General features: G+C 38.8%; 1 protein-coding gene and 1 long non-coding RNA gene across 4 annotated transcripts; both read left to right on the forward strand.

The window, feature by feature from the left end:
* The first annotated feature begins 702 nt into the window (after positions 1 to 702).
* On the forward strand, positions 703 to 14,139 carry LOC145480564 (glutathione S-transferase omega-1-like). Of its 3 annotated transcripts, none has more exons than XM_081458805.1 (5): positions 703 to 1,114; positions 1,280 to 1,442; positions 3,941 to 4,041; positions 12,716 to 12,827; positions 13,649 to 14,127. In XM_081458805.1, the coding sequence occupies exons 1-5, from the start codon at positions 1,025 to 1,027 to the stop codon at positions 13,876 to 13,878; spliced, it is 696 nt and encodes a 231-aa protein (XP_081314931.1). In that variant the 5' UTR covers positions 703 to 1,024; the 3' UTR covers positions 13,879 to 14,127. The 3 variants fall into 3 exon arrangements, with proteins under 3 accessions (XP_081314931.1, XP_081314929.1, XP_081314932.1); XM_081458803.1 differs by lacking the exons at positions 12,716 to 12,827; positions 13,649 to 14,127 and adding exons at positions 4,486 to 4,603; positions 5,972 to 7,509 and having other exon boundaries at positions 719 to 1,114; XM_081458806.1 differs by lacking the exons at positions 703 to 1,114; positions 1,280 to 1,442; positions 3,941 to 4,041 and adding exons at positions 6,208 to 7,600; positions 8,374 to 8,536; positions 9,278 to 9,378 and having other exon boundaries at positions 13,649 to 14,139.
* Positions 14,140 to 18,727: 4,588 nt separating this feature from the next.
* LOC145483017 (uncharacterized) lies at positions 18,728 to 21,362 on the forward strand. The gene is made up of 4 exons (XR_014048861.1): positions 18,728 to 18,825; positions 19,138 to 19,228; positions 19,544 to 19,621; positions 20,247 to 21,362. It is a non-coding gene; the product is annotated as an uncharacterized LOC145483017 (long non-coding RNA).
* Positions 21,363 to 26,607: the final 5,245 nt, after the last annotated feature.

Raw genomic sequence — 26,607 nt, forward strand, 5'->3', positions numbered from 1 at the left:
TGACGGGAAACAACTGGTGAAAACATTTTCTAGTATCTTATAGGTCACATTTGTAATGATTCCATTTCACAATTTATCGCAATTGTAAAATGTGTTTACGAAATCCACGCGTAAGTAGTTTCGAAAGAGTTCCCATTTACGTAGTCAAAAGTTGCAAAACACTAAAGCACATCTCTCTATAAAAATTCGACAACTTGCACTGAACCACATCACTGAAGCAAACCTGACCTCCCTCCAACAAAGAGCAGCTGTGGACTAAAACGACCGTGTTTGCCGTGGCGTACCGTAACCAAAATGAGTAACACAACGCCCTCCACAACGGAAACAGCACCGCCAAGTGAGACTATAATTAAATGGAAAAATGTTTTAAGCGCCGAATACACGTTATTCCAAAATGGCCGCCATTTAAGTATTCTTTTGTTTACTTGCAAATTAGCCCTTTTTACCTCGTTCTTACCTCGAGGCAACAAGGGCTCATTTTCAAGTAAACAAAAGAGTACTAAAATGGCGGCCATTTTGGAATAAGATGTATAAAGTACGATACTAGTGCTTATATACAAGTGCAATTTCATTAAACCAAAAAACATCTTTTTTGCTTGCCGAATAGAGTAAGAGCCTGTTACTTACAAGACAAGTCTGAGTTCAGCGTAATTGCATTAAAAAAAATGCGTTTCAGTACGTGCCGAATAGAGTACGAGACTAGTACTTATAAGGCTGAGTTTAGTGCAATTTCATTTTAAAAAAATACATGTTTTAGTACGTGCCGAATAGCGTACGAGAGTGGGGATACCCAAAACATCAGGGATTTGGGTACGGGGTTACCCAAAACTCGGGGATACCCAAAACAGTAGGGTTTTGGGTACCCCTCGGGATACCCAAATCACTGTGACACCGTGACATCGCCATTTTGAAAATCGTCGAGGAGAAGGCCCTGGATACGAGGTTGGGAGTGACGCTGCACAATTCTAATTCGGCAAGCAACTTAACATTCATACTGCAGGGAGCTGTCGCTTTAACGAAGAAAATGACTCACTTTTCGAAAGGATCCGAAAAGCCAGCCCGAAAAGGGGATACCATTCGTCTCTACAACATGAGGTTCTGTCCTTATGCACAGGTACTGTCGAGCAATCTGAATTTCTGACTATGACCCTCACTCAGTTTGCTTGGTAAATATCAACGACATGACATTCTAAATTCCGATGAGTCTCCAACATAATCCAGTCTGTGTTTTTCTTTGTCTGTGAGGATCTTGCATTGTAAAATTAATAACATTTTGCAGAGAGCCCGTCTTGTGCTAAAGGCCAAAGGCATCGAGTATGATTGTGTGAACATCAACTTGAAGGATAGACCAGACTGGTTTTTTGAAATGAACCCTCTGGGAAAGGTCCCAACTATTGAGATGCCCGATGGAAAGGTCATTTATGAATCTGCAATCTGCTGTGGTAAGTTAAAATGGTGACCATCAGATATACTGTCTTATAAGTTATTAGACCTGAACCGTTTTAGTCAGTATTATTCTTGTTAGAGATTAACCTGGAAGGACCCATTAACCGCTTCATACGCGCGCTTGCGCGCGTTGCTAAGGAGGTGAAATTTCACTTACAGTTACTTAGTCAGCTTGAGCGCGAAAAATAAGAATAACTCAATAACCTTCAAATTCGCTTAAATTTTAGATCTTTTTCTTTTTGTTTCACAAAATGCAAAGTGAAAAAAATACAAGCAAAGACAAAATAAGAGAAAGGCAGAAAAACAAGAGCAATAGAAAGAGAAAAACTAACTCGGTATGGCTTTGTTTGACCTTACCAAAGTGCGCTGCTAGTGTAAATTGCGCACGCAATATATATCAGGCGCACTTCCAGTTTCTTTAAATGCTAAAGGAAATGCAGTTTTTCATTAATCCAGCCTTTTCCGACAATTTCGATTTAGGTCAACGTTGGAAACATAGCTATGCATTCCTTTTTCAAAATCATGCTTTTTTCAGAAAATTATGAATTTTTCATAATTTTGAAATTCTTTCAAAATCTGACCTTTAGAAATGAGACAAAATCTCTGTGTAGTGTAATGAGGATTTAAATTAAAATATTAAATCAATTTAAAAAGTCGCAATAAAGTAATTTGCCTGGGAGCCTTTGCATTTTTTCAGTATTAGTCACATGACCATGGGCGTGGCCTGATGACGTCATTACCAGTGTTACTGATCAGGAAAAACTTAAAACACACGAAATAACTCTGAACTAACTAAAAAATGATGAGGTTATACGAGAATAAATTTTCCTTAGCAATGGCTCAAAAAGATCAGTTAATGGGCCCTTAAACTCAAATTGTACTAGAAGTCACATCAAAGAGATCAAGGAAACCCTTGCCATTAGTTAAAAGGTTTGAATCATGTACTTCTTCCAGCATTTGGCTTGGTCATATCAATTTGTTCTATTTACTTACTCATTTATTAACCATAAGCTTAATTATTTATTGACTTCACAAACAAGATAGAGGTGCCACACACCTCTCAGGGCACTTGACAGGATTGGCTGAGAAAACAATAGAATAAACAGCAGAAACAATGAACCTTACCCTTAAAACAATAGAGGTGTGTGGTATAGGGGTAAAAGGTTAAGTCTGTACACAAGCCAGGTGGCTCATCTGGCTGGAGCTTATCCTGGTTTCCATAGCATGAAGCAACTAGGAGTATTTCCACTTCCCCTGGATGGGATGCCAGTCCATCGCAGGGTTACCCCCAGCATTAAGTTCACCGGTACCAATTTATATACCTGGGTGGAGACAGGCACTGTGAGTGTAAAGTGTCTTGCCCAGGAACACAACACAATATTATGTCCCCAGCCAGGACCCAGACCCGGACTGCTCGATCTGGAGACAAGCGCACTAACCACTCTGGAACAGGGAGCAAATGAAATTACAGTTTATGAAGAGGTGTGTGGCTCCTGACAAGAGGGGGACATTAATTTTGTATCTGATCAACTGTTATTCTCCTTCCAGATGTTTAACAGAAAAGTGGATTAAATATAAACAAAAATTTTCTTTCATCCATTTTGGTTCAGTGACCTGGGTCTTAACCCCAGGTCTTGACCTGAGTGCATAATTTTTGTAGTCCAGCTCTCTACCTGCTGAGCTTTTGAAATGTAGAAGTTAGTGAATTTTGCATCTATTCAAACTGTCCAGGATTATTTGAGGGTCTTACAAAAATACAGACTGAGTCTCCCGTTCTTCTGTACAGGTCACCAAATATCCTTGATAAGAAGGATAGTGTTATTTAGTATATATTTTCACACTTAATGGTTGATTTTACATAATATGTTTTGAGGACTTGAGAAACTTGAAATCAGTGATCTCCCAGATTTCATCTTAAGTTTTTAGGTTGGTGTCTCTGTGTTTGTATACTAATGGCTTTAAATGCGAACCAATCCAAAAACAGGGATGATACCTAAATTCTGGTTAATAGCTTGCAAACATTTGGTCTGTACAAATTTTTCCATTTTCATTTCAGGGAATACCTGCTGCACTGCAAACAGTTAGATATCAGCTATTACTTATCCAATCAAAAGCCAAAGTTCTAGTTCCAGTTATCACTTGTACATGAACATTGTCCACCCAATCACAGACCCTGAGAGCTCTGATATTCAAGCTATTCAAATTATTGATATATTCACTCATTTGTTCACTCATCCATTGATTTACTCTACTTATTATAAGCTCCTTGCTGATAATTTATAGGCTCAGCCATCATTCTGATATCTGTGCATATACGACCTGAGTGGGAAATATGACACAATTTTGTTATTTAAGCACTGTGAATTTGTCAGACTTATTGCTGTTTAAATGCAGCTGAAAACAGTACTTAGTTAAGAAGTTGATGAACCAAATTCTTCTCTGTGATCAGCTACAAATGTTTGATTTTTTTCCCGTTTGTTTCTATTTTTCTCAGAATTCCTGGAGGATATGTATCCAGAGAAGGCACAGCTCTTTCCAAAAGATCCATATGAAAAACACAAACAGCGACTACTGGTTGAGGTTTTGGGAAACAAGGTATCTGCTTGATACAAAACAAAGTTTGGTTTCTCTGTAGCATTTCACTTTGAATATCTTTATCCTGAAATTACTGGCACATTTTATGTGTGCGTGTTGGACGCAATACTCGTCTTTTTGACTGAGCTTGATTTCCCCTGCTCTTTTGCAATTTGAGTACAGTTACCAAGGGCCCTCCCTAGGAATAAGTGTTTTTGAGGAAGGAGCACTGGCTAATTTTCCCAAACAGTGCCAGGTAGTTGAGCCTATTTTTGACCAGATGCAACAAGATCCCCATGATGTTGTCCCTTTCTAATTGTATAAAGCCTTGTGAACTTGTGAACCAACAGGCTTGAAAAGCTTTTAGTAAAATTTATTGTTCTTAACTTTCAGGTTCTGTTTCCTAAGTCAGTTTTCAGTTATTAATTATGATAATTTGAGCAAATTTGATGTTCTCTTTTGCAGCTCACTTCTGCAATGTTCAAAGCTCTAAGGGGTGGAGATGAAGCCAAGGAAGAGCTAGACAAACAGCTTGTGGCATTTGAAAATGAACTGAAAAATGTAAATCAGAAATTTATTGGAGGTGAGCCATTAATCTTCAAACAGATGATCCAAATCTCATTCTGTTCACAGCTTTCAAGTGAGCCCACTTCATTCTATCGTTCATCCAAATAGATTGGCTCAGTGGAAACTTCCCCCCAGGGAGGAACTCACAGTATGCATAATAATAATAATAATAATAATAATAATAATAATAATAATAATAATAATAATAAATAGTTACGAAACAAAAAAATATTGAAAAAATAATTAAGTTTCTAGCTATAATAAGAAGACTGTATTAATCCTTTGTCATAAATGACATAAGATGAAAACAAAATAATGGCTCAGCTTCTAGAAAATGTGACTAAAATAATAATAATAATAATAATAATAATAATAATAGATAATAGTTACAAAACAAAAAATATTGAAAAAAATGTTCAGTTTCGAGCTATAATAAGATTGTATTAATCCTTTGTTACAAATGACATAAGATGAAAAACAAAATAATGGCTCAGCGTCCAGAAAATGTGACAAACAATTTGCCTAATAATAATAATAATAATAATAATAATAATAATGATAATTATAATTTAATAACAATTTTATTGGGCTCAATAAAATTCTTCACTAAAACTTTACATGATAATATTATTATTTACAGCACAAAACTATTTACAATAACAATTGTATTAAAATCGTTTAAAAGAAGGCAAAATGTAGTTTACAGAAATGAATTAAACTGAGAAAACCTGAGAATTGGAATAACTTTGTTTAAAATGTCACAGAAAAGTAGCGAAAGTATATGCGGTTTGTGTCATCGATTGTACACGAGAAGTAATAAAAAAAACAAAAGAAAATTACTCTCAAACTTTACAATACACATTCTATTATTCATGGAATAATAATGATAATGATAATGATAATGATGATAATAATAATGATAATAATATAATATTTCTGTAGCTCCTATCCAGATCTTTTCTAAGCGCTTTACAAACGCAAAAAGAGCTAAAAAGAAAGTCCTACGAGATAAAAAAGAGTACAGTGACAAAAGTAAAAATGTAAATCAAAAATTCTTTTTAGCTAAAATCAAAATTTTTAAAAAGATACGTCTTTAGTTTACGTTTAAAAGACTTGGATTATCACATAAACGTATATCATTGGCTAGTTTGTTCCAAAGTTCTGCAGCTGATCTACAAAAAGTCCTACAAAGAGGTCTTCCATACATACGCAACTGCTTAATATAAAGTCGTGGAAATCACCAAAATAGCAGAAAGAAGAAACTTGCTCACTGGGGAACCTCTATCCCCTCTTTTTTTCTGGCAACTCAACCCAGACTCCTCTCTTCCCCATACAATTTCAAGATGGTATGCATTGACTAAATTTAACTAATTTCTTGTCATAGGTGAGAATCCCAGTATGGCAGACTACCTCATGTGGCCGTTTTTGGAACGCCTCAAAATACATATACAGTTCGACCTGACCAAGTTCCCAGTCCTCTCAGCTTATATAGCGGCCATGAGTGAATTGCCTGCAGTCAAGGCAGACAGCTACCCAGTGGAGTGGCATAAAAAGTACATGGAAGGCTTCCTCACGGGAAATCCAGAAGTACAGCTTATCGGTATTGAGGAAAAAGCGTGAACAATGTTCGTCAAACGCGTTGTGATATTTCGATTCCTACTAATTACTGTAATGAACGTAGCTTAACATTTACACGTCTCACAACTAAATAAAATGAGGGGAAAACGCAGAAGAATAGGGAAATTGTATCTATTTTTCAAATTTTATTGAATTGTGGGTTTTACCTGTCAAGATACCCTGGTTTTGATTGATTTTCTGCAAGCTATCATATCAGAGACAGATTATTTGATCGGCACTGCTTTCAAGGGTAGTTTTGTTGCGTATCTACGCTTTTTATATAGCGCTTTCAGCAATTTGGCAAGGTGAACCAAATCCTGCGCTGTGATTGGCTAACTGCTATGCCTCCCAAGAAAAATGGTGCACTTTGTGGCATATGATGAATCTTTCATTGATCAGGCTTGATCGGTCAAGATGGCTAGATCTTACCCTTGATCTTTTTTGAGCATTTGCATGCCTGAGTATCCGTGATAACTTCCCGTCCAGCTCTACAGCTCGCATTCTCGACCCCAGATACCGCCATCTTTTCCGAAATAAAAGTTTATTACTTCTTATATAGCTATATTCGTAGCGAGAACAGTCGTTCAAAGCCGGTTGTCTTTTACTGGATTTTAACTTTCCGTGTTTCTCTAAGCTGCTAAATATCCTCGTTATATTTATCTTACTGCGTTCTAGAAATAACTCACACAATGATAGATCCTATGAATTCATTTATACAAAATACCATGTAACTCACTCGGGACTGAGCCCAGAGAACTTACAGTTTGATTATCACCATAAATATAGGGATTTTCCTTTCTTCTCAGAACTTTCTAAATGAAAAAATTCATTTTCTTCGTGTTTTTGATCGAGCTGAGTAATGGAAACAGTCGTGAAAGTTTGAGACAACTGTTGGAACATGAACTCTTTATCTCGTTCCCCCAAACTTCCACTCGCGTATGTTTCTATAAGGCCTTTTCTAAAGGAGAAAGATTTTACTTTTGGGCATTGTTTGGACCCTGTTTGGGAACGCCAAAATAGCAGCCGTGATGTCACGCAATGAGATTGTGCGGTGGAGGAGCATATCGCCTGCGAATGCAGACGTATTTCCGGCTGTCACTTGGTTCCGCCGAAAATAAACGACGTTATTTCCGGCGGAACCAAGTGACAGCCGGAAATACGTCTGCGTTCGCAGGCTAAGGAGCATATACACTCAAGATAAGAACTGCAAATTAGCGTGACCAGAAGATAACCACATCGGTCAGGGTGACGCAGCAGATTTCTGTTTGCCGTAAGCTGCAGTGTGTGCATTAGTTTGCCAAAGAAAATGAGCCATTTTTCCAGTGGATCTCAAAAACCAGCCCGAAAAGGGGACGGTCTTCGTCTGTACAGTATGAGATTCTGTCCATTCGCTGAGGTAAAGTTTACGACCGTTTACATGTAGCTAGTTTTTGTGCAAGTTCGCCAACAACAGTAATCACGATGTTAATGGCCTAATATATTTCGGACGACGAATAATTCGTTTCAGACGGCTCCGTAGTTATTTCTCTCAAATCTGGATGCATTGATGAACAATTTGAGACGAAAAATCCCTCTTGAAGGGTCATCCATCTTTATTTGGTATTTCGAGCAAAACGTTGTGTTGGAAATCTTCAAATAGCGATATTTTCTTTTCGTTAATTACTAGTGAAAGAGTGTGAGAATCATGGCCTGTAATAGCCTCTCCACAGACCCTCGATTTTGTCCTGAGTTCGTCGAGATCGCAAGCTTAGTGGAATACAGGGGTCACGGGCACCCAAGGAACCCCCCCCCCCCCACCCCAGCTACGCCCCCGAACTTTGAACTTTTACCAGTTCGAACCAGTGACCTTCATAAAAGGCCTTTTGAACAACAAACGGTCTCGTGGTACAAAATCCGCCATGCTGGAGACCAAAAGAATGTGACAACTTCAAAAACATAGCGATTTCAATCAGTTGAGCTTGAGTTTTCTTTGATTTTACGCCCCAGCGTGTAGCTTACACTCCAGCATTGCGGATTTAGTGCCATGTGACCTTCAAATCATTTCCTTTGATCGTATAGCGAAAGGGTCGCCCAAATAACATCTTATGGCATGTTCTAAAACTGAATGCAGCTTGTACTTTCATTTGTTTTGTAATTACTAGTCTTTGTGTTTGAATCTGATTAAAACAGAGAGCCCGCCTTGTGCTTGCGGTCAAAGGTATTGAGTATGAGTGCGTGAACATCAACTTGAAGGATAGACCAGAGTGGTTTTTTGAAATAAACCCTCTGGGAAAGGTCCCAGTGATTGAAATGCCCGATGGAAAGGTCATTTATGAATCTGCAATCTGCTGTGGTAAGTGAAGTCCGAATTTATATTTAAGAGATTTTTATCGCATTACCCCCTTCAGCTGAACATGTGGTTGTTAGTGTCCATTTTAAGACCAGTGCCAAGTAGATCACTCTTTATCGTTTTTCAGCATAGCCTGCAACCAGGCTTTCGATCCTGCCGCGAGCGTCGAAGCCACGGAATACACACAGGCGAGTGGCGAAGCCGCCCGAAGCGCCCCTAGCGTAGTTCGTAAACTCGCTTGCGTGACAAAGCGTGAGCTAGATAGAAGCGCTTAAGGTCATTCCACTGAAATAGAACCTGCACTGAAATTTTTGTGAAACTTCGCCTATTGATTGTTTATATTACAGGAACTTAAATTTTGAAATAAAAATGAGGGGTCCCCATGTCCGTTTAGGAATAACAGCACCTTGTTTATACCCAATAAATCCTTATAATAGCACCATGATAGTAGCCACGATTGCTTTCTAAATTCACGTTTCCGACGATTGCTTTCTGTTCTACACTGAGAATTGGTCCATATCTATTTTACACAGAGAAATTTATTACTCAATTCAAAACAACAGAAAAAAAATGATAGGTCACCATACTCGTTTGCGAGAAAATGACAATTTACCTCTATGGCGAGGTACAGCCATAAAGAAAAAGCCGCCATTCTTTTAATGCGCGCGCGCTAATCACGCGTGAAATTATACGCAGTAGAGACGCGCAATGCAATACTGGGGACTTTCTTTGTTTTTCTCTCAGAATTCCTTGAGGATATGTACCCGGAAAAGGCACCCCTCTTTCCTAAAGATATCTTTTCCAAACACAAGCAGCGATTACTGGTTGAAGTTTTGGGAAATAAGGTACGTATCGTTTAATCTATTTACGTAAATTGTGGTAATAACTGTTTTTATTATATGGCTAGCTCCGTGAGAGGGCAAGATGAATCAAATCCTACGCTATGATTGGCTACCCGAGCGGGCAAGATGGAGCTATCTTGCCCGCTCGGGACTACCCGCCGTGTCCCGCAAGAACAATTTCCCTGAAAGCCATATAGTAAATCTTTTATTGACCAAGCTTGTTCGGTCAAGATGGCTGGATATTGGCCTCGTTCTTTTTTTGCGAGTTTATGGACCTCGACTACGTCTCGGAAACTCGCAAAAAAAGAACTTGACCGATATCTAAGTGTACGAGAGCTAATCATTCGTACAAACTTTATATCAAACCTGCCAAATTCAATTGTTACCAACATTCTTTTTTTATTAGAATAGTTAAGCTATGGAATAATTTACCAAGAGACTTAGTGGAAGCTGATAGCTTCCAGCTATTCCGATCCAAGTTCAAATTGTATCTGAATGTTTAATTAAGGATCCTTGTTTTTTATATATTTTCTGTATTTCTCGTATTATTTTAGGGAGTTTTTACATAGGGTTTACCTCATAACTTCCTTTTCGAGACGCCTTTTCTTTTTTATCTTTTGTTTTTATGTGTATACTTTTGTAACTTTGCGTCTTGAATAAAGAATGTATGTATTTATGTATGTGTCCAGCCATCTTGACCATAGTCAACATTTGGTCAATAACCCATATACAGTGATCGAGTGACTTAGTGATAACAAAGGCATGACTCGGTCAGAAAATGCAGGTAATAATGTAAGTAACTTTAATTTGCGAATAACAATAGGAGCATTTTTCTTTCAAAACTGGGTTATTATTGTTCTAAAATTTTGGAGAAGAAATGCATGAAAATACAATCATTTCTTTAAAACTTTCCTCAGAGATAAGGTCAGTGCTTTTTAGTGCAGAGTGCACTATTGGGATGGTTATGGGGGTTGCCTGCCGCTAAGGAACTAAGGCACTATGGCGGTATGGCGCGATGGCCCTATGGCGCTAAGGTGTAAACTTTAATGTTTGTTTAATTAATTAATTTCAATTAATTAATTAGTCTAGAGGCAGGGAAGTAGTGGGAGTAGGGTGGGAAAGGTACATGTGTACTCTACGTAAAACACATTCCATCGCCGTCGCTTAAGTTTGAACATCGCAAAGCTATATATTTGTTTCAGGTAACCCCTTGCTCTCCTTGTGGTACCATTCTCCTTAGAACAAAACTAATTTGCCCTAAACGCATGCGTAGATTAGTTAGGGTTCGTGGCCTCTATATTAGGTGAAGGATACATTGCATACGGAATCACCCACAAATGTTGAGTGGTTTTCCTTATGGTAGAGCTCAACATGTAAGACGCATGCGTTCTAGCATTGTTAGTGTTATACACTATCTTTGCACGCAGTATTTTATATATCGTGTCATGTGACCAAGGACGGCAGTTATTTTTCAGGTAGCGCCAGTTGTCCCTTTTTATTGCAAAAGTGAAACGTTACTGTGGCTGCGTAGCTTTTAGAATTACAAACAGGTCGGTTCAACAGATATCATCTGCTGTTTTCAATCTACAATAGTGTGCTTGTCAGAGTTCAAATATATTGCTTCTCCTTAGCGACTTGTTTAATTCTTGCCTTAATTGTGTCTGTAAGAGAGACCAAAAAGTTCTCAAGTTAGTGGCGTTAATACTCCGCAAATTGTGAATTTGTAACAAAAGAAACCAGGAAAATGCTCAAATATTGCTGCAGACGCCGTGGCACCTAATGAAAGCGCAAATTAATTTAATCAGTCTGTGAGGAGACTCATTCATATCGGCCAAGTAGCGCTGTTTATCTTCAATACTTTTCGTTGAAAAGCTTCTCAGCCATCAATATCGTTGCGTGTTAATTTTGAATTGTTTTATTGTTAACAACAAAGGTGGCAACAGAAAAAGAGAGTGGTATTTCGTGACTATCTGATAATTAAATTAGTTCTTGTTCATCGGTAAAAATTTGCATTTTTAGTAAAACATCGTCTCTGTTCCGTTTCTTCATCACTACATCAGATATTTAACTTTCTTTCATTTATCTCCAAAAAACAAGGACATCTTCCGTATGTTTTGGAGAAAATAGGGGTTTCATATTACATGGCTTTGCGAGGAAAACAAAAGTATCAAGTTACAAAGTTGGCGTGAAGAGCTAAATTGTCACGTTTGCTGCTTCAGGGTATTGTTGAATTTAAAATGAACGAAAATCAACTTAAAGCACCAGTAGTAATTAATTTGTGCGTAATGTTTGGACCTTGAATGAAAATACAACCTTGAAACATACACACTGCAAAGGGGAAAAGCCGTCGCAGACTACCAAGATAGACACAAACCGGAAGTGAACCGAGTAGGGGTGAGTACTTATGGGACTACTGTACCAGAGCTATCAATTGCGCTCTGCACTATCTGAGATTGTCTCACTAGTTAACCAGGCGACGAAGGCATACTAAAGCAGCGTCTGCACTATGCCGGAGAACTTTAAAAGCGGAGATTTATTTCTACGGTTAGGCCTACCGTCCACACTAATCCGTCAGGAAAACGAAGCTTTTTGAAAACGCTCTTCAGACCGGAGGAATTTGAAAACGCCTACTTTTCGTTTTCATGTGGACGTAAAGCATTTTGAAAATGGAGCTTTTTGACAACAATGATGTCACGATAATCATGTGAAGTGTTCCACAAACACAAATCCAGAATGACCGGTAACTGTTACGTTCTTAAATTTTAGCAGCGTATTGTTGATGGAAATTCAGAGTGAAATCCGTTTTGAAATTCCTTCAGCTTAGTGTGGACGGACGTAGTGTGGATATGTTTTAAACTGTAGCACGACGATGTTATTTGGCACAAAAATCTTAGTTTTAATTTACCAACGGGGTCAATACGTCCAGGACCTGGGGGAGATTGTGCATGATCTGTACTCATTCTAGTTTAGTCCCTGAACTCTCCTTTATTCCCACCCTATTTAGGGGTTGAAACCAGGCGGGCGAAAAGGCAAACTCCGCGACTTCCAAAAAATTTTTAACGTACCTACACTTACCTGAAACGCCCGCCATTATTCAAGAAATCGCTCTACAAGGCGAAGCTGGAAAGTACTTCCGGATGGTTTTTCCCCAGATTTGGGAGAAAATGGCGGCGTTCTGAGCATGCGCATGCAAATTATCCTGAACTCTGTTTTCGCTCGCCTGGTCGTGGGTTCAACCCCTATATGGTGCGGGAAGAAAGGAGAGTTCAGACACTGGACTATGTTCATTCCAATGGACAGTTTTACCTTTTCTTATGCGTCTTATGCATTTCTCTGGCAGATTATTCCCGCCTTTTATAAATCTCTAACAGGCGGTCCTGAAGCCCAGCAAGAGCTAGACAAGCAGCTTACTGAATTAGAAAAAGAGCTAGGAGATAAGAAATTCGTTGGAGGTGAGGTGCCACCAGTTTTAAAACAGATGATGCAAGTCACAAGATTGGCTATTTCTAGACACGCCTAAAATAGCTTGAGAGGGATTACCTAGCCTGCAGAACAGGCGGATTAGCGGGGCAGAGAGCAAAACGCGATACACGAGCGCGGAGCGCGACCACGAAGGCGAAAATGGTCGTGGTCGCGCTCCGCGCTCGTGTATCGCGTTTCGCTCTCTGGCCCGCTAATCTGCCTGTTCTGCAGGCTAGGGATTACCTTGGGAATAAAGCAATAACTCTCATACTCTTCATCCTCTCTTGACAAAGAAGAATTAGAAATTCAATTTTAAGTCATTTAAGAAATCTTTTTGTTTTTTATTGTTGCCATGCAAGTGGGGTAGGCGCGGTGGTCTAATTGGCTAGCAAGCTGCGAGAGATCTGGGCCTGAGCCCTGGCAGGGGCCATTGCGTGATGTTATTGCGCACAGGGCCTCTTTCCGTTCCACCTAGGTGGATAAATAGGTACCGGCGAATTTAATGCTGTAGCAACCCTGTGGTGGGCTAGCATCCAATGCGAGGGGGAGTAGAAGTAGCTTCATGCTACGAAAACCGGAGATAAGCGCCAACCTTACGGGCCACTTGGTTCAAACACAGACTTACCTAGCATGTAAGGGAATGCAGAGGTTTCAGGAAGGCGAGAGAACTTATCCTAAAGGAAATTCCTTCGGGGAGGGAGAGAGGGAGGGAACCAACTGGATAAACCTTTACTGATATAAAAGGCGAACGTCCTTGCAAAATCTTGCAACGGTCTAATAACCAAATAGATATGGCTGTTTCTTGCCGCAGGTGACAATCCTAGCATGGCAGACTACCTGATGTGGCCGTGGATTGAGCGCCTGTATATGCTGGCTGACCTCAGCAAGTTCCCAGTCCTGTCAGCTTGGTGCGGGGCCATGAGCGACTTGCCCGCAGTCAAGGAATGTAGCTACCCAGTGGAGTGGCACAAAAAGTTTTTTGACTTGTACAGGGAGGGAAATCCAGACTCACAGCTTGTCGGCATCGAAGAAAAAGCGTAAACAACAGTCCTCTTACACGCTCTTTCTGCCGTTTTCTTCCATCAAGTCTAGATTCAGGACATTTATGTTTTCATTTATCTCTGAAAAGCTGACTCAAGTAGGTTGAAGAAGTAATGCAGTTTTTAGTTTAAGAGCTCGAAGATTGTTGAAATCCGTCATAAAAAACAACGGTCATGCGAGGATAGCTCTTGGCTTTTGTAACTGGTTATTCTGTGTATTTAGGTAATTTTACTAAATAAAAGAAATACCGTCAGCGCAGTCTTTGTCAGTTTTTGATGCTAAGTAATTTAACGTTTTGCTTTGGAATTTCATTTTCGTTCGCTTTATCAAGTTCCGTACTTTGAACTCACTTGCGCCCCGAAACATGCGTTACCACATCACGTGTTTCGGGGCGTAAGGAGACAAAGTGTCAAGATTGGTGTCTCGAAAAGCAAAAGAATAATGTGGCTGGACAAGGCCAGCCTAAACATTTAAACATTCAACCGTGCGCCCCGAAACACATGATGTGGCAACGCATGTTTCGGGGCGCAAGTGAGTTCAAAGTACGGAACTTGATATAGTGAACGGGTCATTTTGCAATTTATGTGCGTTGGCTGTTGGGCTGGCGTTACATATCTTCGCTACACAGTACTGACGAGCCCCAAGAAGGGCGAAACAGCTGTCCACTGTTGCGATCCTACTTTATCGGTTCTTGTCATGTTGGTGTCTCGAAACGTTTTTCACGTAGTATCAGCCTTGCAGTCTATTGTTTGTCTTCATACATTTTTTTGGCTGATCAGATCTCTTATAGATCCTACGTTGGCAGCGTTTATTGTATGCGGTCCCTTGCAGTTTCTGGTTTCTTATTCCTAAGGTAACCCCTCTCACATTTTTTACACATAACATTTTACATTTTTTTACATCACTCTCGGCCTCAAATCCCGTGAAATAGCCAATCTAACTTACACGGACAGCCCAAGAGGCTGTCAGTCACTTTGGAGCTTTTCAAGTAAGGGCCGGTATGTTCGGAATTTGAGTATTCTGGTCTGATATAGGGCATGGCTTGTGTATTCTGGTCTGGCCGGATTTTAGAGCAAAGTTATACTCTTATTGATTTGATTCATCTCTTTAAAAATAAAGGTTTGGTCTGAAATTGTAGAGTATATTTAGTCTAAAGTAGTGCGAGGATTTCATGTTTTGCACGCACCGCATATCCCGCCCACAACGACTTCCACACTAATTAATTAATGGTAGCTCAAACTCGTATAGAAGTACGCTCGGCTCCTTCGACTTTTTTTTTTTACAGTTTTAATTTTTCGGTCTCAGTAACTTCTATTTCACAAAGTATTAAAGATCTTCTCTGACATTTTTACACATGTTCAGTCTATTTTTGCGAGCAAGAGTTTATTTATCTTGATGCGAGCCGGGTCAACTCTCTTGTAGCCAGCAACCCATACAACTTCCAAGAGAACTTAATCGCAGGCTATTCACTAGATTGCTCAGCGCAATGGCTAAGTTGATTTGACTGACCAGCAGACTCTGGACAAAGACGTGTATAATTTTAAGAACTTTCAAAATCACCTGTTGACGTTCCTGTCCAATCTCTCTTGATTTCCACAGTTACTAAATGGTGCATCTGTCATTACTGATTTGCGTACCAACATTTTTGCCAGACCAGTCATTTGGTATTAATTCATTTCAACTGAGATCAATGAAGGGAACTTGACCAAATACACTTTATTTTAGTAGATTTTAATGTCTCTCAGTAGTGGTAATTGTCTGAGAATTGCAAGTGTTTCTCGCTAAAGTTGTGAAAATACCGACAACACGAATTTACATGCAGGCAGGGTTGCCAAAGGGGTTGTCTGGAAAACCCGAGTAGTGAATAGTCGGGAACAGTGCGAATAGTACGAATAGTCTCGAATAGTGCGAATAGTGGCGAACAGTCTCGAATAGTGGCGAACAGTCGCGAATAGTGGCGAATAGTGGCGAATAGTGGCGAATAGTGGACAAATAGTGGCAAATAGGATAGTGGCCAAATTGGGGGAATTTGGTGCCCAATTTTCCCGTAAAAAGCATGGATGCTTATGAGTACAAAAGGTGTTTCTAAACGTAATTTCTTGTGTTTTCACCGCTGCAAAAGCGTAAATACGTCTTTATTAGGTTATCCTGGTGTTTTCTGTTTTTTTATTGTCGGCCCTAGCCTAAGTCCTGAGAAGAAAAGGTAATAAATTCACTGAAATTCCCATGCTTGTTTGGATAATTAATTAACGCAAGATGTAGCTTGGATGTTGTTGTTTTTATAACCGGTTATCAGAGCAGCTCGTTTGTGTCTTTTCAGTTAATAAACTAATCACAGAGCACTTACCTCACATTCGTATTTTATTGTTTTTTTTTTTTTTTTTTTGACGTGATCAGTTTAAACGAACCCAGATCAGTGCTGAACTAAAGCGGTGACTATTGACGACTATTCGCCACTATCCGTGACTGTTCGCCACTATTCGCTATTCGCTATTCGAATTTTTTTACACACCCTGCTAAAGGTCAGGAAATGGTCAGGAAAAAGACATTTTCCCTATGAAAAAGGATTTGCTAAAAACTCGTCAGTCCTAATGAATGGGTGGAAGGAGCGCTGCCCCCTAAGAACAGACTAGAAACCGTTATTATATCTGTTATTTATTTGGTTATAGAAATTGTATTTTTATCAAGGGAAAGTCAGAGAAAAGCATTGTTCTGGACCTCTAGTTTTGTCTCTAACTCAAATCCTTGCATTGTGGGTAACAAATCATGTTTGTAATTCAAGACAGAATTGATGTTAAATACATTTATTAGCATTATTTTTGATATGTGTATATTTTTTGCTTTTACACAATTTTACAGTCCCAGTGTTGTCACCGAATAGTCTGAGCACGCCTTCCGTGCCTATCATGGTAAACACCTGACACCTTTAGTTTTCAGGGCTTGGCTCTGTGAAATGCCAACACAACTGAGGATAAGACACGTTGTGCATTTAAAACGCGGCGATGAATTTCAAGCTCCCGAACGCACATGTTCAGTCTTTCCTTGGAGTTTTTAGTGATATCACAGAGGACTTCAAGAGTCAACTTCTTGAAAACTATTCAACGAATTTCATTTGAAATGCCTGTACTTTGTTTTAGACGAAAATAACTGACGACTGAGTGCGTGCTTTATTCGATATTTTTTTTATTGATGTCATTGTATGCTCTATTGTTTGACGCACAGAAATCTCTATGAAATATTCTGATGCAGCAAACACTTTTCTAGCGGGTGGAATGAATTTTAATCGTGTATGTAAGGAAGTCTCAAAGGACATCCCGTTCATTTTAGTGTCAGAAACCGTCGTATGATGTGAAGGTGAACATCTTCGTCGATGTACGAATTCGCCTTCGCAGATAAGTATACGCTTTCGTTTTCTCTTTTCATGACCTTGTTAGCTTTTCGCTTCGTTTCGCTACGCCTGCCCTTTCTCGCAGTTTAGTGGTTTAGTACAACCATTTCGTAGAGCATTTTTTTACGTCCACACAGTGAAGAAATTGTTGAATACTGGGAGGGTGTGAAACTCTCGGAATAAAGAATTACCAAGTTCGTTTAGACAAGCACTTCGGAATAGCAGGTTTGAAAGTTTCTTACTGAATACCACATTTCAGAAATAGGTTAATTTACTAGATTTCTCGTTCGTTGTTTTTCTACCTGTTTTATGTTGTCCACGGCGGGTCTGAACTACAGGCCACATTCCACAGGTCAGCGCACAGGTCACTGTACTACAGATAAGTAAACAGCACCAAGATTCAGTCTCCTAGCCCTAATTAGCCCTAGCACTCTGCGAAAATGTTGTTTTAGATCGAGGGGAAACTTTTGGCATAGTTATTCATCAGTAGAGTAGGGATTTCTACTATTGACCTCTGGAATGTGACCTGTGTTTTAGACCCGGCTTGTTGTCCATTGCTCTGATGCTCTGAGATGCTAAGGGTATGAAGGTCTGACTGACTTAATATCAACAGTTTTAAAGTTACGTCAATAATATTCCCTGAGAATTTAAATTCTTTTCTCATGCAGGAACAGTTTGTTTCCATACTGTCGCTGAACTTACTGCTCGTGAATGTTTTAACTGGAGTTTAATTTAGTCGGTTTTACTTTGGGAGCGACTTTGTTGAGATGTTATACAGCCATCCTTGTCCTTTACACGAGGATTGATTTCTGATACATTTGCGGGTAAGTAATATCAAGACATTTCGTTAGAATTTCAGACATAAAGGCAGATTTGAGTTATAATTGCATTGTGGCTATTGTTCATTTATCCTCATGTTTGCATAATTTGGGTGAAATCAGAAATTACTTGACGAATAGAACCAATTTTGAACAAACTTGTTTTGAATTCTGGCGAAAACATTAAAAGTATCTCACTCCAAATAAAATAATTCTAAGAGAACTTTAAGATGTTTGTTAATGCAGGCGATATTGACCGATGTTACGTTATATGGCCGGTTTCTAACTACCGAACCGATTGACCTACTGAATATATGTTTTGACAGTTTCCTCTCTCCTTCGCGCACTAGACGAACAGAGGGGTATCTAAAGGAAATGTAACCATTATGAGCAGCTGTGTTCAGCTTTGGAGCTCCATTATCTCCTTATCAGCCTCTTCATGGATGTTGCGATCAACTCTAATTTCAGGTAAATTCTAGGTTTTACTTTATCTTTATTTTACAAGTATGATCTGACCTTATTGCAAAGTTTGATTTAAAAATTCTGACTAAGATAGCTATCACGATAAATGTATTGCTATGGTTCATTTTGACCCTTGCTACAATTCTAAATTGTTTTTTGTTCTAGTGTATGGTAATTTAAATTAAAATTTAACAGAAATCTTTTTGGATTGCAGGTTGTGGTTCTTGGGCTCTAGCGCAACCTGGAAGTTGACCACAGGAAATGACTGATTTCAGCTAAGTACGTCGTAGTTTTGTTATTTGTTCGTCGTTTCCCTGATAAACGTTTAATTCCGGCAGAGCAAGATTGATCAGGAAATACAATATACCACCAGAGTTCCAGAACTAACACGTTTGTACGCAGTAAATTTTCTAAGCAAAAAGAAAGCCAGTAACCACTGTAAAGTGCATTTCTCTAGTCTCTTGATTTCAGCCGGCTAGCGAATACAATGTAATATGCCTGAAAATAGCAAAATTGCACAATTGCAAGACTGTACTATTGAATAAAAGGAGAATTACTTCTTTTATTGACATCTCCTCTCGTTTTTCCAAGGTTGAACACAGAGTGCATTGAACTCGGAAAAAGCAGCTATTTTGGATTGTAGTGTTTTACCCTTCGATGCAAGCGGACGACATCTGAACAGGTAAGCTCGTTATAATTTTCTTATCTAGCCTCTTCTGATTTACATTTACAGTCTCAGTCCAAAAAAGAAAATAATTAATTCCTTTTATCATGTTGAGTACATAACATCCTGAGGGAAATAACCAAATGAACTGTCTTCATGTAGCAAAAACATAATAATTTTATACTGCTTTGTGCATTCAAACGCTGCCTGAATAGCATTTATGCTTTAAAGGTCTCTGTAAACCGAAGGCTCTGCATTGTTTTTGACCAAATTCCTAAACCTAACGCAATTTAAGTCAGTATATCAAAGCTTCCTCTTTTCTTTTTTATGCAGGTTTTAAAATAGATATGCTGAGAGAAAACAAGTCCATTTTGTACGACAGTGCGTGGCTCCAATGCTCTTTGGTACAAGGTAAGTATTGCAAACATCTTGGTTCAGATAGACCAGATATTATCTTCGCAGTTTGCTATTCATTGACTGAGGAATGTTCTCTAAATGTACCACCAAAAGCTCAGCAGTAACACGTTCATAAAACATTTTTTGCCGGTGTTAGAAATTTGTCTGCAACTTGCCTCTCGGTTTCTGGCAAATTTATGAAACGACGGACTGAAAATTTGCCAATGCAAATTAAGAAAAGTAACTTCGTTAGCTCTTGGACTTAGTGGTTTCAATCAGTAGTTCACTGCTTGCTAATGGCTGGAAACGCTTTTTCTCCACAATAAGTCCAGCACCTCAAATTTTCCGTTTTTTTCGGTTTCAGTCCAAAGTTAATAAAATCTCCTTCCATGTCAATACATTTCAAAGTATCTTGCAGAGAAAATCTTTAACTATTTTAATGTCCTCGGCAGAAGCAGGAAGTTTGTTTGAGATTTGCCAGCCAACAAAAATTTAGTGTTTTCTTAAATAATTATACCATACAGTATCGATATCTGCTTTAAGAAGAAGCTGCAGAATTGTCTGCTATTAAGTTTATAAGCACGACTCGATTTGTTGATGAAAAATAGCTCGTTTTATGTTTAATCTCCTTTTTTGCCAGGTGATTTCGGATACTGAAGAGAAAGTGTGGCCATTTTGGATTGCAGCGTGTAATTCTTGAACGCTGGTGCACTATGACATATTGGAAAAATCTTAATTCAGATACGTTCACCCTTTCCTTATTTTACTTGAATTTGTCGTTGACCACTTTAATAACTGTGTCACTCCAAGTAATCCTGTAGAGAAATCTAATCGGGAGTAGTGAAAGATCAAATTTTGATCCTGTGGTGAGCGTGTGGCAAAGAATTTAACATCTCAGTCCATGACGGGATTCGAACCCATAAACTCTCAGGTACCGGTTGGGCAATGAGGAACTGTTCTGATGTCCGAACACGATTGTGAGAGATTTGTTCATCAATATCAATAAAGTAATGCTTTAGGAAAACACTGTAAATGTGTATTTAGGGGCAAATATCCGAAATTAACACAACTGGAGATTCGATCATCGTTGAAAAGCATCTTAATTTGTTGTTTTTTGCTCTTTTATGACCAGGTTGAATGAAAACACCGTTTCAATAGAAAGTGTAGCCATGCTGGATCTAAGTGTGTGAGCTCTTGAAGCCTGGTTCAAGTTGACAGCCGCTGGAAACACCCTTTTGCAGATAAGTCGTGTTCTTCTCTGTTTACCATTGAACGGTTTCAGTCCATAGAGTGATCAGAGTCTGACCATATAAATGCCTTGCTGACCCTTGTTAAGCATCTTGGAGAGGAAGTATTGGTATCAGGAGTTGTAGTTAGAAAGAGGAATTTTGTGAGGTGATTTTTCTGTCAGTGACACAGGAACTCGGAAATGTCGCCAGTTTGATTTTGCGGGAGCCCCGGCGACTGTTCATCCAACTGTTCCTTTGAATGTCGATTTCCGTAAAAAATAAACAATCTTCAATCTAAGCAGGGTCATAATCGGGGACGGAGACCGTAAGTCTTGAGATCCGCGTGCACCTCTGATATGGGACAATTTTGCTATTTTAAGAAAAAAATGCGCCACCCTGACGACATATATCTCCGCGGATCCACGCGCATGTCGTGGGTTCTCGCGTGGATGTTGTCATGTTGCGTGATCAAATGTTTATTAATTTTTATTTATTTATTAAGCTTCGGCCTACTATTACACATAAAGAAAAAGAAAAATAAGAGGAAGCAAAAAAAAAACAAAAAAAAAACAAAAACAAAAACAGACAGCAAAACAAAACAAAATGGCCAGGGGAGCCGCTACAGCTTAGCCAATTACAGCGGCCCCCAAATGGCGAGAGTTGTGGGATTGTCTTGCGGATTTTTCAGAGCGATGGCAGGGAATAAGGCGGGGAATAAGAACCAGGGCGCATATATGCCGTTTTATACTCTGTTCGAGCTAATGGAAAAGGTGAAGACTTCAATTTCGCGCTGTGAATGAATAATATCTGCTCGCGCTAGTGTTCACGTAAGGTTTTGCATGTTCTGACTTAGAATAAAGTTTATGTAAGAAAACTCTCCACTCTGGTATCAAGGCGATTTGTGAGTTTCTCAAACAATGCTTAATGATACCCAGAACCTGTTTTTGATAGTTCCTTATTGTTTCTGCTTGTTTGGCAAGTTTGCAAAAGCTTTTGGAAGGAAAGTCTGACGCGTACATAAGTAGCCCCAGGGCGTGCACTTTCAAGTCCGAGTCGCCGGTGTTTTCAATTGTCAACAAATCTTGACAAAGATTCCTTTCGTTATCTTTTGTGCTGAGATTCTGCAACAATTTTCACCAACGCCAAAAGGCTACTAACATCATGTGTGGTTCTTCAACGTGGTGAAATTTTACACTGCGAAAATGAAATACATAACTCAACCAACAAAATCGAAATCGTTATTCGAGTTTATTAAGGAAAGCGTCATCGTAACTTTGCTGATTATTTCTGCTGTATTTACATATTTTCAGCTAAGCTTTTAATATGCTCTTGAACATTTATCAACCTTAAACATATTTAAAAACTAGAGATATTGTATGAGTTCGATGTACGTTTTCACACGAAAGTGCGGAAGTCCAATTTGACATGTTTACTGACTGTACAAAACATGCATCGGCGGGCGCTCTTACTCATCGACAACAGACAGTTTATTGAATTTTTACACAAACAAAGCTTAGCAGTGTCTACAGTGGTAAACTAATTGGAACTTGATGAAACATCAAGCGTTGCTTACAATTCAGGTGAAACGTAAACTTGCAATTTTTTATTACTTTTCGGTCGCGATAGAATCTGGCGAAATTCCCGCCAGCGTGTGGCAAGAGGAGGGAAACTTTGAAGTCCTAAAGCGCTGCTATATCTAAGTATATCCAACTAGTTGTCTGCTGTGTTACGAAAAAGCTGTTGATTTTCACCATATGTAAAATTTAGTGTGGAATAATGTGCAGCTCTTGTAAAAGAAGCAGCGGAACACAACTTGGTCGGTCATATGTGATGTAACATGGGACATACCTAAATTCGACACTGTGTAGTACTTCAGTCAAATTGGTGCAGTTTACGACGACAATACTTAAGCAAAATTCCAATAGACATAAACACGTTTAGTCGTGGGCCAAAAGCAGGAAAAATTTCGGGAATTTTGGAAGCCCCTTCCTGCCCGCGCGACATCCGCAAAAATCCTCGCAGCATGTACGCGCGTGTGCCGCGGGCGATGGTTCATTTTGTTCTAAAAATAGAAAAATAGTCCTATATCACAGGGACAACCCCAATACCAGAAATGGCGCGCGCTTACAGTCTCCGTCCCCGATCAAGGCTGCCGACCTAAGCTCATTTTAGCAAATCGGTGTATAATTTTCACATCGATTCAAAATAGGGAAGATTAGTACAAAGTTATTGGAAAACGTTATTAGAAGTTACAAACTAGTCTCACTTAGTCCAGGAACCGTGATTTTGCAAGAAGTATTTAAAAGTAGTATTACTGAGTGAAGGTTTCAAGACCTAATTATCATTGAGGTTTAATTTCTGCTTTTGAACTTTTGAACAAACCTTTTGAATTTTAATCATGTTTGTCTATGCTTTTCATCTTTTATATGGAGTTCTTGAAAACGAAACAAATTTTAGAACATCTAAATGGTGAAGGTTAACTGGGAGTGCCTCTTTCCATTTTCAACAAATGATATATACGGTCAGCAATAAAACATATATGCAGTATATGGTGATTAATCATCCAGGAATGTTAATTTTTGTGCAATAACTTGTCGGGTAAAAATGACATCGTGCTATTGAAAAGGACCGCCATCTTGGATTTCAAAATTTTGCAAATATGTCGAAAACTTTGAAAACACTAAAAAATATAGCGCTGCCAAAATTTTTTTTTGGAATTGAAACTTCATAAAAACCAAAAAATTCTCTAAAACCTAGAATTAAGCTTAGAAAAGTGGCCCAAGAATAATTCATAAACACTTTTGAATGTCCTTGTTTGCAATAGGAACGTCAAGTGAAGCAGTGAAGTAATTGACACAACAAAGCGTCCTTGACTGTTTTCAAATAAAGTTGTCAAGTTCAGTCCTTTATATTGACCAGCGTCAGTTTGCATTGATTACACTTTACTGGAATGAGCAGTGACTTAATCTTATTCAGAGACGCATTGGCAATAATTAAAATGAGACAAGAAAATAATGAAACACAATACATTTGGACATAGATGATAGAGGGAAAGGGTTATGAAACTTGGGAAATTTATTTGTTGTATGTTTTTGATGGCTATTTGGGGAGTTGACCCTGCACAAAATCTGGAAAAATACAAAAAGTGGTTACGTGTGCTCAATTAACCAATAGGAGAATCTTTGTTTACAATATTTGCCTCATTACCATAAGCGATACAGTTTCTGATGGAGTTACAAAAAAATTAATACTGAATATTGAAATTAAAGGGCACAATACGATTAACTGTCCCAAGGAATATGAGCGCGATGTATTGAATACTTTTTGTGCGACGAGGGTTTAAAAGCTCAAAATTTTACAATGAATGCATGAGCTCATTAGCGCTTTTCCCACACATAAATTTTGATGTTTTTGAAAGCCAATTTCTTCTCAAATATTATACCCAAAGAGCCAAAAATTTCACCACTTACCAATTTTCACAAGCTCTTTACGCTTTTCTAGTAAAATTGCGTCTAGCATGATGCCTTCTACGCGCAAAGTCGTATGTTAATGAGGAAAAATGTAAACAATGACGTCAGCAAAGATTCGGCTATAGAAACATTGCGATTACGCAGTTCATGAGCATAAAACAAAAGATGTACAGGGTCAATGACCTTCCAACATAACTATTAGCCTGTTTGTTTGCTTCTTTGATATTTGCCAGGATTCTTAACCATTTCTTCTATTAACTATGATTTGAACGAATACAGCTGTCTCAAAGATGTGCTTGAAATTGTAACGAAGACCCAGAAGAAAGTGGAACCGAGAATCAAACACGTGACCGTGAGGAAATTTAGTCGTGGACATATTAACAGGCCGTTATCAATTTGCAGCAGGAAGCTATTTAACATTTCTTAGCTGGTCGGTAATAGCAGATCGAGTTTTGACGTTGTTTCCGAAGCAATATTTGTTTTTCAACTCCTTGGCAGGCAAGTGTCCTATGGTTTTTGATAGTTAAATAAGCGACGCTTTGGTAAGCGGTGAAAACGGACGGTCAATTTGCAAGGACCGACGTAACCTAATAAAAAAAGAAGTACCGGATCTTGTCCCTGTAATGAATGTAATTGGACTTGGTGATGTCGGACTACTGAGAAAAACGCCAGGCTGATAAGGCGGTTTGAGAACGGCATTATCAATTCATATATTTCGAAAAGCATACACAGTCAAACCTGTATATAACGGTCACCCTTGGGAAATGGCCAGGTGACCGTTATATACAGGGTGACCGCTGTACACAGGTTTCCTTTAAACTCCCCTGGAGGTCAATAAATAGCATTTTTATGTGCAAATAATCACTAAATTTACGAGTAACGGCGACGCAATAAACACGATAAAAAATTCCCATAAAATATCCGTAGTGTACTTTTAGGGAGGTGCAGTAAAAGTCTACTGGAAGCTAATGAGGACTCAATGAACAACGTTTTTAGTGAAAAATCACTCAATTTACATTTATTGGCAGCAATTGTAAACAGAAACGCAATAAATACGACAAAAATGCCCATAAAATGTCCGTGGTGTACTTTAAGGGAGGTGCAGTATATTTTGATCCAAGTTTCCTTGTAGGAAAAGCTTTTAAAGTAACAATATGGATTTCAAGAAGAAAAGAAAGCGGTTATAGTTTTCTGATATTTCGGAGCTCGAAGCTTGATTTCATGTAGTATGTCTTTGACTTTACTCAGTGTGAAAGCAAGTTCTTCATGTCCATAGTCTTTCAGCCGAGCCGGTGCCGAGCGTTGACTTGGTCCAATGTTGTGTTTTTACAGTTACAGTAACTATTGTTTGAAAACGTCGGCACTTTCATGTTACCTGCCGCAAGCAGGTGTCGGACGTGGGCCATGACGTGTATTAGTAGTTGTGTTTGGTACTAATATTTGTATTTTTGTTAGACCCCTGCCTTGGTGGCTGCTATTTAACGAGCTGATGAATAAAATTTGTCAATTATTTGTTAATCGTAACCCAATTTCGTGACCGTTATATACAGGTAAAAGATAATGAAATTGTGGATTCAGGAAGTCTAAAGGGTGACGGCGTTCGTTATAAACAGGTGACCGCTATATGCAGGTCAACTTAACAGTAATTATAAGGGACGGTTTTTGGGAAGTTGTTCAGTGACCGTTATACACAGGGTGACCGCTATATACAGGGCCGTTATAAACAGGTTTGACTGTATAGCGAAAACGCACAGTGCCTTGACAAGATTGCAGAGGCTTTGTCTTTGATTTTTCGGTTTTACGTTCTTTTATCAATAATATCAACATTTTTGAAGCGTGAATCAGTGGTACTTTGTTAAAAGTTAAACAGACACAGTCAGCTGGCGCACATGCGCTTTAGATACCATTTCATAGCTAATTTGCATATCACAGAGACGCGATGCACACTGTTTTTAACCAAATATGATAAACATAATATCATACGATGAGCAAAAGCACACTCAAAAACAGGTTTTTCAGTGAGCGATTGGAAATCAAGCAAAACACTGCGAAGATTGAAGCGGATTTCTAGATGTACTTTGACCTCAGGTTGAGGTGAACTTTTTCAAAGTGAGAAAACTAGTGTCCAGGTCAGCGTGGTCCCAAAGCCGACTGTGTCTCTTTTAAGGATACCAAAAACAAGAAAAACCGTCTTTAACAAGAGGTGCTGTTTTCTGTAAGCGATAATCCAAACAAGTATTAACACAGCGGAACAGGGCTTAAGTTTGTATCATGACTCGACTTCTCTGCAGAGAAATATTGA

The sequence above is a fragment of the Orbicella franksi genome, chromosome 3, assembly GCF_964199315.1.
Source record: "Orbicella franksi chromosome 3, jaOrbFran1.1, whole genome shotgun sequence".
Taxonomy (NCBI): Eukaryota; Metazoa; Cnidaria; class Anthozoa; order Scleractinia; family Merulinidae; genus Orbicella; species Orbicella franksi.

Coding starts and splice junctions, on each gene's coding strand:
- LOC145480564 (XM_081458803.1), top strand. CDS start 1,025: ATGACTCACTTTTCGAAAGGATCCGAAAAGCCAGCCCGAAAAGGGGAT. Junction 1,443..3,940: donor TGAATCTGCAATCTGCTGTG/GTAAGTTAAAAT, acceptor TATTTTTCTCAG/AATTCCTGGAGGATATGTAT. Junction 4,604..5,971: donor AAATCAGAAATTTATTGGAG/GTGAGCCATTAA, acceptor TTCTTGTCATAG/GTGAGAATCCCAGTATGGCA.